General features: G+C 36.6%; 1 protein-coding gene across 1 annotated transcript in view; it reads left to right on the top strand.

The window, feature by feature from the left end:
* Positions 1-12,908, top strand: part of GPSM2 (G protein signaling modulator 2) — a 34,424-nt gene that overhangs the window by 18,155 nt on the left and 3,361 nt on the right. Inside the window, exons 10-13 of the mRNA XM_052637468.1 lie at positions 5,691-5,761; positions 7,439-7,615; positions 9,656-9,815; positions 10,750-10,967. Of these exons, the coding sequence (XP_052493428.1) occupies positions 5,691-5,761; positions 7,439-7,615; positions 9,656-9,815; positions 10,750-10,967 (626 nt within the window). The remainder of the gene's footprint in view (positions 1-5,690; positions 5,762-7,438; positions 7,616-9,655; positions 9,816-10,749; positions 10,968-12,908) is intronic.

The raw sequence follows: 12,908 nt of genomic DNA, 5'->3' as shown, positions 1-12,908 counted from the left end.
GGTTTGGTTGCTGACCTTTTCTCTTCCCTCTCTCCTTTTCTATTTTCTGCCTATTATATCCTTCCTTCCTTCCTAATGTTATCCTTTTCCCTCTTATCCTACACTCTAGATCCATGCTAATAGAACTTTCTGTGAAGATTAAAATGTTCTGTATCTGTGCTGTCCACTAGAATAGCCTCTAGCCATATGTAGCTGTTGAGCACTTGAAATGTAGCTGGTGCAAAAAGAAGTGAATTTTTAAATACTATTTAAAGTTTTAAAAGCCACATATGGCTAGTGGCTAAAGGCTTCCCTGTGGCTCAGATGGTGTCTCCACCTGCAGTGCTGGAGACCCAGGTTCCATCCCCTGGAGGAGGAAACGGTAACCCACTCCAGTATTCTTGCCTGGGAAATCCCATGCACATAGGAGCCTACTGGGCTACAATCCATGGAGTCTCAAGGGTCAGACACGACTTAGCGATTAAACCACCTACATGTCTATTTAGGTTTTTTGCCCACTTTTTGACTGGGTTGTTTGTTTTTCTGGTATTGCGTTGCATGAGCTGCTTGTATATTTGGAAACTAATCCTTTGTCAGTTGTTTCATTTGCTATTATTTTCTCCCATTCTGGGGGCTGTCTTTTCACCTTGTCCGTAGTTGCCTTTGCTGTGCAAAAGCTGTTAATTAGGTCCCACATGTTTATTTTTGCTTCTATTTCTGTTATTCTAGGAGTTGAGTCAGAGGATCTTGCTGTGATTTATGTCCTACAGTGCTCTGCCTATGTTTTCCTCTAACGGTTTTATAGTTTCTGGTCTTACATTTAGGTCTTTAAGCCATTTTGAGTTTTTCTTTGTGCATGGTGTTAGAAAGTGTCTAATTTCATTCTTTTACATGTAGCTGTCCAGTGTTCCCAGCACCAATTATTGAAGAGACTGTCTTTTCCTCATTGTATATTCTTGCTTCCTTTATCAAAGATAAGGTATGTGGGTGTGTCTCTGGGCTTTCTATGTTGTTCCATTGGTCTATATTTCTGTCTTTGTATACCCTCTTGATGGAGAAGGCAATGGCAACCCACTCCAGTACTCTTGCCTGGAAAATCCCATGGGCAGAGGAGCCTGGTAGGCTATAGTCCATGGGGTCCTGAAGAGTTGGACACGACTGAACGACTTCACTTTCACTTTTCACTCTCATACATTGGAGAAGGAAATGGCAACCCACTCCAGTTTCTTGCCTGGAGAATCCCAGGGACAGAGGAACCTGGTAGGCTGCTGTCTGTGGGGTCGCACAGGGTCAAACACGACTGAAGCGACTTAGCAGCATACTCTCTTGATGACTGTAGCTTTGTGGTGTAGTCTGAAGTCAGGAAGTTGATTATTCCAGCTCTTTCTCAAGACTGCTTTGGCTCTTCAGGGTCTTTTGTGTTTCCATACAAATTGTAAAATGTTTTGTTCTAGTTCTGTGAAAAATGCCATTGGTAATTTGATAGGGATTGCATTGAATCTGTAGATTGCATTTGGTAGTGTAGTCATTTTCACGACGACTCAATAGTTTTCACAGGCTCAGTAGTTGAGGCACATGGGCTTAGTTGCTCTGCCACATGGGGGATCTTCCTGGACCAGGGATCAAACCTGTGTATCCTGCTTTGGCAGGTGGATTCTTTACCACTGAGCCACCAGGGAAGCCCAAGAGAATTTTTAAAAACCCAAAAATTTAGTTAAAGACTAACAAATCTACAGCAAGATTATTTGAGGGAAAAAAAAAAAAAAAGAGAGAAAGAAGGGATATAATGTAGCTGCAGCAGACATTATAAAGAGATTATCCTGAATAGTTTTATTTGAAAACCTAGAAGAAATGGACAATTTCTTAAAAAAAAAAAAAAGCTTACCAAAACTGAATCTAGAAAAATCTAATGGTAGAATGTAATGTGAATGGATGACATCACTAATGCCTAAAACCATAGAGAAATTTGGTCCATTATTTAAAATCCTTCCACTGAGAAAATACCTGGCCAAGGGGATTTTACAGTGTGATCTCCCAAATGTTTAAGAAAATTGATTCCAACCTTCTGTAAAATTATATAGGTAACTGGAAAAGTAGAACACTATTGGTCTTTCTGAAAACAGTATAACCTTGATATCCAAACTAGACAAGAACAGCATATATAAGAAAGGGAAATTACAGGCAAATTTTTACTCATGAACATAGATGGAAAAATTCTAAACAAAATATTAGCAAACCAAGCCCACAATGTATTTAAAATAAACAGGAATTCAAGTGGACTGAATATCAGGAAATCAATTAATATTCAGTTCAGTTCAGTCACTCAGTCGTGTCTGATTCTTCGTGACCCCATGAATCGCAGCACACCAGGCCACCCTGTCCATCACCAACTCCTGGAGTTCACTCAGACTCATGTTCATCGGGTCAGTGATGCCATCCAGCCATCTCATCCTGTCGTCCCCTTCTCCTCCTGCCCCCAATCCCTCCCAGCATCAGTCTTTTCCAATGAGTCAACTCTTCGCATGAGGTGGCCAAAGTACTGGAGTTTCAGCTTTAGCATCATTCCTTCCAAAGAACACCCAGGACTGGTCTCCTTTAGAATGGACTAGTTGGATCTCCTTGCAGTCCAAGGGACTCTCAAGAGTCTTCTCCAACACCACAGTTCAAAAGCATCAATTCTTCGGCGATCAGCTTTCTTCACAGTCCAACTCTCACATCCATACATGATATTATATATTAGTAAACTCAATAAAGAAGAAAATAGCTCAAATATCCAAATATGTCAGTAATTCTATTCAATGTAAATGTTCCATTTAAAGGAAAGGAGTATCCAATTGGTAAAAGAGCAAAATCCAACTAAATATGTAAGTCTGACAGTAAAAGGATTGGAAAAAAAAAAGGGTACCATGGAAAAACTAATGAAGAAAAAGCTGGTACAGCTGTACAGCTGTATTAATAACAGACAATATGTACTTTGAAGGCAAAAGATCTTGTTAAGAAGACAGTCACTTCACAATGGTTAACAATTCAATTCAGCAGGGAGAAAAAAGCCTTATGTATGTATGTATGATACCTGGTAAGCCTAATAACGAAACTTCAATGTACAAAAGCAAACAAACTAAACTGAAAGGGAAAATGAGAAAATCCAGCATAAAGGGAAACTTGAACACATTTCTGTCAGGAACTGCTCCTGTCAAAAAAGTAAATATTATAGAAGATGTCGGTTCTTCCCAAATTGATATATATTCATTGTGCTGCCAAGAAAATCATGACAGTTTTTTCATGGAACTCGGTGAGGTCAAATGGGCTAAGAACTCAAAGCCAAAACATTCCCGATGAAAAATAAGAAATAAGAAGTGCTTTCTGTACAGATATAAAAATTATAAAGCTAATTAAGACAGTGTTATTGGCATAGAGACAAATAGCTCAAATAGGATATAGAGCCTCCATATTTTTTAATCTTTGCATATATGGAAATTAGTATCACATAAAAATTCTTGATGGGCCAAAGATTTAAATATGAAAAACAGATTTAAAGCAGTAATTATGATCAGCCATCCAACACTTGCTAAATGCTTACTACGTACCAGGCATTGACTGACCCCTCTATAAGTGATGATACATTTATCATCACATAGTGATATATAAGGTAGGTATCATTGTTCTTTACAAATGAGAAAAACAGAATGATACAGAGGTAATTGCTCAAGGTCATATCACAGTGAGTGATTGGTCTGTTCAATCGGTATGCTATCTCTGAAAGTAAAGGAGAATATCTTCATGATATCAGAGAGGGGAAGGATTTCTCAAAACACAAAAACAAAACCATTAAGACTGACACTGAAATTAAGAACTTCCTTTCATTAAAAGGAACCATAAAGAGAAACCACAAACTGAGAGGACATTTGCAACACAAATGATTAAAAAGGATTTGTATCCTCAATGTATAAGAACTGCTATGAATTAAGACAGATAGCCTAACTAAAAGATAGGCAAAAGTGATGAATAGAAGAAATACAAATAGCCCATAAATATATGAGAAGGTGGGCTTCCCTGATAGCTCAGTTGGGAAAGAATCTGTCTGCAGTGAAGGAGACCCTGGTTCAGTTGGGTCAGGAAGATCCCCTGGAGAAGGGCTAGCCTACCCGCTCCAGTATTCTTGGGCTTCCTTGTGGCTCAACTGGTAAAGAATCCACCTGCAATGTGGGAGACCTGGATTCGATCCCTGGGTTGGGAAGATCCCCAGAAGGGAAAGGCTACCACTCCAGTATTCTGGCCTGGAGAATTCCATGGACTGTATAGTCCATGGGGTTGCAAAAGTTGGACACGACTGAGCGATTTTCACTTTTTAACCTATTTAATCAGGGAATGCTTCCCTGGTGGCTCAGCTGATAAAGAATCTGCCTGCAATGTGGGAGATCTGGGTTTAATCCTTGGGTTGGGAAGACCCCCTGGAGAAGGGAACGGCTACCCACTCCAGTATTCTGGCCTGGAGAATTGCATGCACTATCCATGAGGTCGCAAAGAGTTGGACACGAATGAGCGACTTTCACTTAATCAGAGAATACCATAGTGAGGTAGTATTGGTGGATGAGGTGGATGAAAATTAAAAGGCCTGATACCAGTTTGAAACAAATAGGTAATAGAAATCCTTATGCAGTGTTGACAGAAGTAGAAGTTGTATTTAAAAGAGCAGTCAGGCAACATTTTGGTAGAGTTGGAGATGTATCAGCCGTATGATCCTGCAGCTCCACTCCGTTACACGTCTGACATGCAAACAAGAACAAAGCCTTGCTCATGTATATGAAGTATTTCCAAGAATTTCCATAGTAATATTGCTTACAACAAATAGTTGGAAGCAACCTAAATATCGGTCACCAATAGAAATGGTATATGCTTTCTTAGTCCTATAAATCACATGAAAACTAAACTACTCGTAGCAACTTGGATGAGTCTCACAAACATGAGATTGCTCAAAGGAAGCAAGTTAGAGAACACATAGTACAAGACCATTTCTATAATGTGATATAACAAGTTCCATTGCTTAGAGATGTATCATGTGTAATGAAAACATAAAAAATTATGGAGGAAGAGGGATTTTATAGGGTGAGTTACAAAAGGGGGAGTTAATGTGTTGGCCATGGTTTTTTCCTTAAACTGGGTATTATCATGTATTTCTTGGCTATAAAAACTTTTCATATTTAATGATACCTTTTTGGAAAGGGTATTTGAAGATCTTTTTATTAAACTTTTTTCCTGACTGGCAGTAAATCTATTGTCAATGGAGATCTTAAAATGGAAACAGATAACTGAGAAAAGTGTATTGGGGATGTTATTTTGATTCTTACCTCAAAATTGAAGGCCTTATGCTTTCCTTATGTTTTTACTTTTAAACTACTCTACCATTTGGGTAGATTTTAGGAGACTGTGTGTATCATATAAAACCAGTTATTATGAAATGCCTTTTCTAAATTAAGGGGTAATGTTAGTAACCAAAGTTAGTTTCCAACCAAAATCTTAACTTCCTTACATCAAAATGTTTTATTCATTTAGTTCATGTGGAAAATTATTATTCTTGAAAGAATATATGTTTATACATGTTTCCTCCTTCCATATGGGTTTGTGTAGCAGACTTTAAAGAACATAGTGATGCTAAATTTGCAGTCTTAAGGGCTCCTTAGTTTATTTGAATTAACTTTTTTTTTCCAAAGGTGCACGCCCCAAGTTTGGACGTCGACACAGTATGGAAAACATGGAGCTTATGAAGTTAACACCAGAAAAGGTTGGCAGTTTTTCTGTTTTAAATTTCTTGAACTGTTAAAATATTTTAGCAACTTTAAATTTAAATGAAATAATTTAAGTCCTGTCATATGGGTATCACTTGAACATTTTCCTTTGAAAAGAAGCAAGTACAGTGCAAAAACAATGTGTACAGTATGGTGCCATCTGTTCAAGAAAACTTTTATGCATATATATCCTTTCTAATTGCATGTAAGGGTATGTAAGATACTTGACAACAGTGATTACCTCTGGGAAAACTGCTATCTGGGTTATAAGAAATGCTTACTTTATATACTGTTTTGAAGTGTTTGAATATTTTACCATGTACATGCACTATTTTGTTTTTCTTTAATTAAAAGATCAGGAAAATTAAAAAAAAAAAAGGATTAAGAAGCTTTTTCAACTAAATACCAGCAACATTATTGGCAAGATTAATGATACTTATAATCAAGCTAGTTTTCCTGGCTGCACTTCTGAAAAGCTTTTTTAAACAAAGCAATAACTCTTTATTCAAGATGCATCTCCTCTAGGATTTTGTTGGTTTTTTAAGTAACAGAGAAGGGACTTAACTGGGAAAAAGGTTACTGAAGAATAAATCTAGGCTGCTTTCTTCCACCTCCATTTACAGTGCTATGGTTTGCTCTTATTTGTTTATGGTGTATTGATATTTCTTAAAACACTTTTTATAAGATATATCTATTATAGTAACTTGGGAAACTTCCAACGAGGAAATTAAAATTATCAATACTCACACCTTCCAAAAGTAAGGAAAATTAGTATTTTTGCATTTGTTCATCTTGCATTTTATATGAATATTAACAGATACTATAATACATAGTACTATATCAACATCTTGTGTCATTAAATATCTTTTGCTCTATTATTATATGATTTTTGAATATTGACATTTTTTGTGTAAGTAGTCATCATGAGACCAACATCTGATTTGAACTAATTTCCAATATATTTTTTTAATTACAAATGGGTTTTTTTCCTAACTTCTGGTTAACTTCTGAAGGGCTTTGTGATTTTCTCCAAATCTTTACCTCTCATATTGTGAGTGTGATTCTCAAATCTTTAAATCTATAGAGTATTTTTTTAAAAAAATAGCAAAGAAAAAACTTTTAAGTCAGTTTAGATCTTCCCTCTTCTAGTAGGTAGGAACCTAGTAATAAGCAGCAAAATTAATTTGGTGCATCTCTAAGTGGTACTAACAGTAATTCCATGAGAAGCTGATCAGATTCAACTCTGTAATTTTCCAACAGACAAATGATAAAGCTTTATTGTGATTTTTTTTTTTACCGAATAAAGTCAAAGAGTTCAGTAGTTTTATCAACAAAAAATTACTACTGCTTTGTAAGTTTTAGATGTCAATTTTTAAGGTTAAAAATTCTAGATATTCAAACTTTCCAGCTGTAATTGATTTTCAGGTGACTCACATTGAGAATAAAATTTCAGCTTCTCTGACCATCCAAATTTTATTTTTATGACTTTTGGCAAACTTATTAAGATTTCTAAAAACCTCCACTTTAATATTTTGATAATAAGAAATTCATAGCATACATTTGGTCCAAGCTTTTGAAAACAGTGAGATATATTGTCAAAAAGGAATTGAACTAACCCTGCCCCCAGTTACTGATTTTTTTTGATGTCCTGTTTTCCATTTATAATTCTGTAGGTACAAAACTGGAACAGTGAAATTCTTGCTAAACAAAAACCTCTTATTGCCAAACCTTCTGCAAAGCTCCTCTTTGTCAACAGACTGAAGGGGAAAAAATACAAAACTAATTCCTCCACTAAAGTTCTCCAAGACGCTAGTAATTCCATTGATCACCGAATTCCGAATTCTCAAAGGGTATGTTTAAAATAAGTTTTAGAGTATTGTGTTTTGAGTTTTTTATATTCATACTGGATTTTTATAATTTATTATTAGATAGTCAATGTAAAATATCTTTCTTATTCAAAGTAGTCTTCTGTATTTTCCTTTTCTGTATTTTTCAAAGCTAGAAACTAAAATGTCCTCCATTCAGTTTAGAAGTCAGAACAAATTAAATTCAGATGTTCAAGGATTTTTAAATACTAATTTAAAGTGAGAACTGCCTGCATGCATCAACTTTTATTTATTTCTATTACTAAAATTCTAATAAAGTTAAAAACAATTTTGCTTAAAAGTGAGCATAGGACTCATATTATTAAATATAACAAAATATTTAGAAATTTAAAAATACCATTGGATTACTGGTAAGTATCAGGGGTATCTCTAAGCTACCCTACACTCTGATAAAAAAACATCAGATAAATTACAAAGAAGCCACTTCAAATTACCAAGTCCATTTTTCAAGCAGTGAGAACCTTTGAAAAAACTGTGGTAGTCTTTTATTTAACAAATTTCTATTGATCTTGTTGTCAGGATTTTATTTATATCTGCACCCTGTAGTGTTTGCCTTGATTCTATCAGCTTTTTACGTGTTTCTTACACATGTATGACTAACAAAAGGAAACATTCTGAGGTGTATAAAAATGGCCCAGGAATATTTTTGTAGATCCACAGCACAACTGGAAGGCAGTATCTTAGTCCAAGGTTTGAGGTCTTAACCAAGCACAATTAGCCTAACTGAAGATGTCTATATTTTTGGAGCCTTGTTGTCTTTCAGTGTGCAGAATTATGAATTAAGAGGCTTCATGCTTCTAGAAAAAGTCTTTTTGTTAGTGATTAATGCATTTGACTGTAGCTTATGCACATACTTATCATCCCTAAACCTCAGGCCCTCTCGTTTTCCTTCTTTCAGTAAAAGGGATGCTCTGTATGTACACTGTCACCCAGGCTGGGAACGCAGGCGTCATTCTAGACTCCTCCTCCTTCCCTTCCAGTTAATCCCTAAGAAATCTCTGCTGCTGTGTATTAGTTCTTAATGTACTACTTTATCTTACCCATATTTCTTGAACAGGTACCTGCAGTGATCCCTCTCCCTGCATTATTAACCTCTTCAAACCAGGAAGGGCCAGATTTCTGTACAAAACTGCTTAAAGTTGACTATTACCATGCCTCTCTCATTTCACATAGGATAAGCCTTTATTAGCTTGTTAGCCTGTCATATCATACAGAGGCCTTTGTCTTGGCCTCCTCTTCTCCCCTTCTTCAGTACCCCTGCCTGCCCTTCAGTTCATTATCCCCTGAACACTACAAATCTTTGGAATTGCATATTAATCAGTATGAAATATCTTTACCCTGCAAATGCTTATGCTCAGGAACTCAAATATCACGTAAGCTTTTGCTGTTTCACCTAAGAATTAATTGCACCTTTCTCCTAGGGCTCATAACATTTTGTATATATGTACTTCAATAAAGACTATCATTGTGGAAAAATTACCTTTATTAGTCATTTTAGTTTTGAATCTTTCCAAATAAAGTATAACAGGTATCCCTCTTTCTCAAGTATTCATTTGAAGTTTATGTTTTTTCAGGATCTTCAAATCTTTACAGTAAAAGACCTTAGAAGTCACTATATCAAGAAAATATACACACTTTCTTAGTTTATCAGTTCTTAGTTTACTTAAATTCTGTTGTAGAAACTAAGAGCTGAACTTGAACCTGGGGCACATGTTCATATCACTGATACTTGGGTAATTCATTCAGTATCTGTAACAGTTTCCCTAAGTCTGAGGTACACTTATTTAGCTTTAGAAATACAAGGATCAAAAAGTAAAATAATTAGAAATGCTTTTTGTTAGTTGGACTGAAATAACTATTACCAAGTGGTACCATCTTACACAAAAAAATGTCAACTTTTTACTCTAAATCTTCATCCTTTGCATTTGAGGTAGATGATATTGTTTCACTGATGATCTAAGGATAATGCTGGAATATTGAGATTTTTCTCTCTCAATATTTTAGAAAATCAGTGCAGATTCTATTGGAGATGAAGGGTTCTTTGACCTATTAAGCCGATTTCAAAGCAATCGGATGGATGATCAGAGGTGCTGCTTACAAGAGAAGAACTCTTCATCAGCTGCAGTGGCAGCTTCTTCCACTCCCCTCAAAAGGATGCTAAAAAGTAAGTTATCTGTGCCTCTCCTGCAGTTTGAGTAGTTCTCTTTGATATTCTTGTAGTTATTTCTGAGAATTTAATTCTTATCATAGGAGGTATAATCAAGGAGCCTGGTCTTGTAGTTATTTCTGAGAATTTAATTCTTATCATAGGAGGTACAATCAAGGAGCCTGAATCAAAGTATATCTGAAATGCTGGAATTTGTACAGTTTTAAATAAGGTTTTGTTTCAGTTCCCCTGCGTGTATCTGTATTTCTATCTAGTGTGGTGTACTTTCTAATAACTATATCATACTGCCTCCTGAGCTTCCTAGGGGTTGGGGAAAAGACAATCTATGTTAAACAATAATGAAAAAACTTTAGTTATACATACCTTATGATTACATGTAAAATACGAATGCTTCATACGTGGTTTAAAAAAGAAAAGCTCAGACACACTGAAGAGGAGCCTGTGGCTATGGCTGCAGCTAAGGCTTGCCTGAGCCTCAGAAAGATTGAAATAGGCTGGCTACTTATTTTCTATTTCAGCTACCAAAAGACTTCTCCTAAAGATCAAGACTTGCCAGCAGCACTTATAGTTAGCTAAATGTCCTAACCAGAGCATGAAATAAAAATACTGTCTCATTCATCCTTGGCTGAGAAATTATGTAAGAAAAGCTATTTACCTCCAAAATCTAGCCCCATATCTCATAAAGTTACATAGTAGGTGCTATTAGATAAAGGGAAATACAGTCAAATCTGAACAACCATATGAAGTACTCTGAAATTGATTCTCCCTTCACCACCCATCTAGTCTGGCCCCAGCCTATCAGTGACGCTCAGCAACAGAGCTAAAGCAAGAGGGCAGGGAGGGTGCTGGGACTGAATAAGGCAGAAATAAATTATATGTGTATAATATGCTTAAATGACTTAGTTTTGGATTTTTCCCCCTCTATCCATAGCACCACCGGTTTCTGTGGTATCTCCCAACACAGATGAATTTTTAGACCTTCTTGCCAGCTCGCAGAGCCGCCGTCTGGATGACCAGAGGGCCAGTGTCAGTAATCTGCCCGGGCTTCGTCTGACACAAAACAACAGTCAGTCAGTACTTGGCCATCTGATGACTAACGACAACAAAGAGCCTGACGAAGACTTCTTTGACATCCTCGTCAAATGTCAGGTATGTCTGCATATTTTTGTCATTCTGTATATAGCTCAGATGTTGTTGAGAACTTTTGCAGTATAATGATTCTAGCTTGGAAAAAGCTCATTGTATATTAGTGAGGCAATCAGTTGATTATTCGGGGAGACATGCCCTTGCGATAGCTTCTTCTTTTGTGTTCCCTCTGGCTGTGAGGTGGGGTGTTGCTGATGACTCCCTCTGAGCTGTGGTAGACACTGCAACAGAGACCTGAATAAGGTAAAGCAGTGAATATTTACTGAAAGAGCATTCCGTGCAGAGACAGCATGTTCAAGGAGTGGCAAGGTGGCCAGTGTGACTGGTATAGAGTGAAGGGTGGAGGAGAGCTTATAGAATGAGGGCGGAGAAGTAGTCAGAGCCTAGATCACGTAGACTCCTGTAGGCCATGATGAGGTCTTGTATTCCAGATGTGATAGAAAGACATTAGAGGGTTCTGGGGGATCATCCTAACACCTGCTGAAAGAATGTGATGGCAAGGGTGTCAGAAGGAAACTAATGTGGTAATAAGGCAAAAAATATTGGTGACTTGGACTAGTGTGGTGGGCCTAGTGGTAAGCAGTCAGAATAGGGACCTATTTTTGAAATTAGGATTGGTTGGCAAGATCTGTTAATAAACTAGATGGAGGGTAAGAGAAAGAGAATTCAGGATGAGTCCTACCTTTTTGGCTTAAATAACTGAGTAAATTTCAATAAATTGAGTAAATTTCAGTAAATTCAGTGCCATGTACTGAAACAGAGAAGAAGGGGGAAAAAAAAAACCAACTCCTGACAAAAGAAAAGCCCTGGACTTAATGGCTTCATGGGTAAATTCTACCAAATGTTTAAACACCACCAATTCCAAGAACTGAAGAGAGGGAACACTTCCTATGTCATTCTGTGAGGCAAATACTGCCCTGATACCAAAGCCAGTTAAGACTATAGGAAAACTATAGACCCATATCCTTTTCGAATATAGATGCAAAAATTAACAAAATACTAGCAAACAGAACCCAGCACCATGTTAAAAGGATTATATGCCATAAAACCTAATGGGGTTTATTCCTAGAATCCAAAGATGGTTCAACATATGGAAATCAAACAATGTAATATACCATAATAATGAAATGAAGGGAAAAACAATCATCTCAATTGATGCAGAAAAATTATTTGATAAAACTCAACACATTTTCATGATAAACAAACTAGGAATAGCAGGAAACTACCATGACGTAATAAAAATCACTTACCCCAGCCATCATCATATCATGCTCAGTATGTGTGATCATCATACTCAGTGAAAAAAGACCGAAAGCTTCTCAAGATCAGGAACAAGACACGGATGCCCACTTTGCCACTTACATTCAACACAGTACCAGAAGTTTTAGCCAGTCATGTAAGGAAACAGAAGGCATCCAAATTGGTAAAGAAGTAAAACTGTCTCTGTTTTAGAGATAACAGGGTCTTTTTCTTTTCCTTTGGCTGCACCACATGGCATGAGGGATTTTAGTTCCCCCAACTAGGGATTGAAGGCATGATCCTGCAGTAAAAGCGTGGAGCCCTAACCACAGGACCACCAGGAAATACCCTGGAGATGACAGGATCTTATGTGCAGAAAATCAAAGGTTTCACCAAGAAAAAAAAAGTTAGAAAGTCAAAGGTTAAAAGATATAATATCAACATCCACAATCAGTTGTGTTTCTATAAACTAATAATGAATAGTCCAAAAGGGAAATTTAAAAAACAGTTCCACTTATAGTAGGCTGCAAGTAGTATCAAAGAGAATAGTTAGGAATTAACCAAGAAGGTGAAAGACTCGTACAGTGAAAACTACAAAATATTTCTGATAGAAATTAAAGATGACCTAAGTCTCACGTTCATGGACTGTAAGACTTTTTTGTTCAGTGACACTTTTTTACAAAAATAAAAAATCCATCCTAAAAT

This window comes from Budorcas taxicolor, chromosome 3 (genome assembly GCF_023091745.1).
Source record: "Budorcas taxicolor isolate Tak-1 chromosome 3, Takin1.1, whole genome shotgun sequence".
NCBI classification, from domain to species: Eukaryota; Metazoa; Chordata; class Mammalia; order Artiodactyla; family Bovidae; genus Budorcas; species Budorcas taxicolor.
This window is presented reverse-complemented; position numbering and strand designations above follow the sequence as displayed.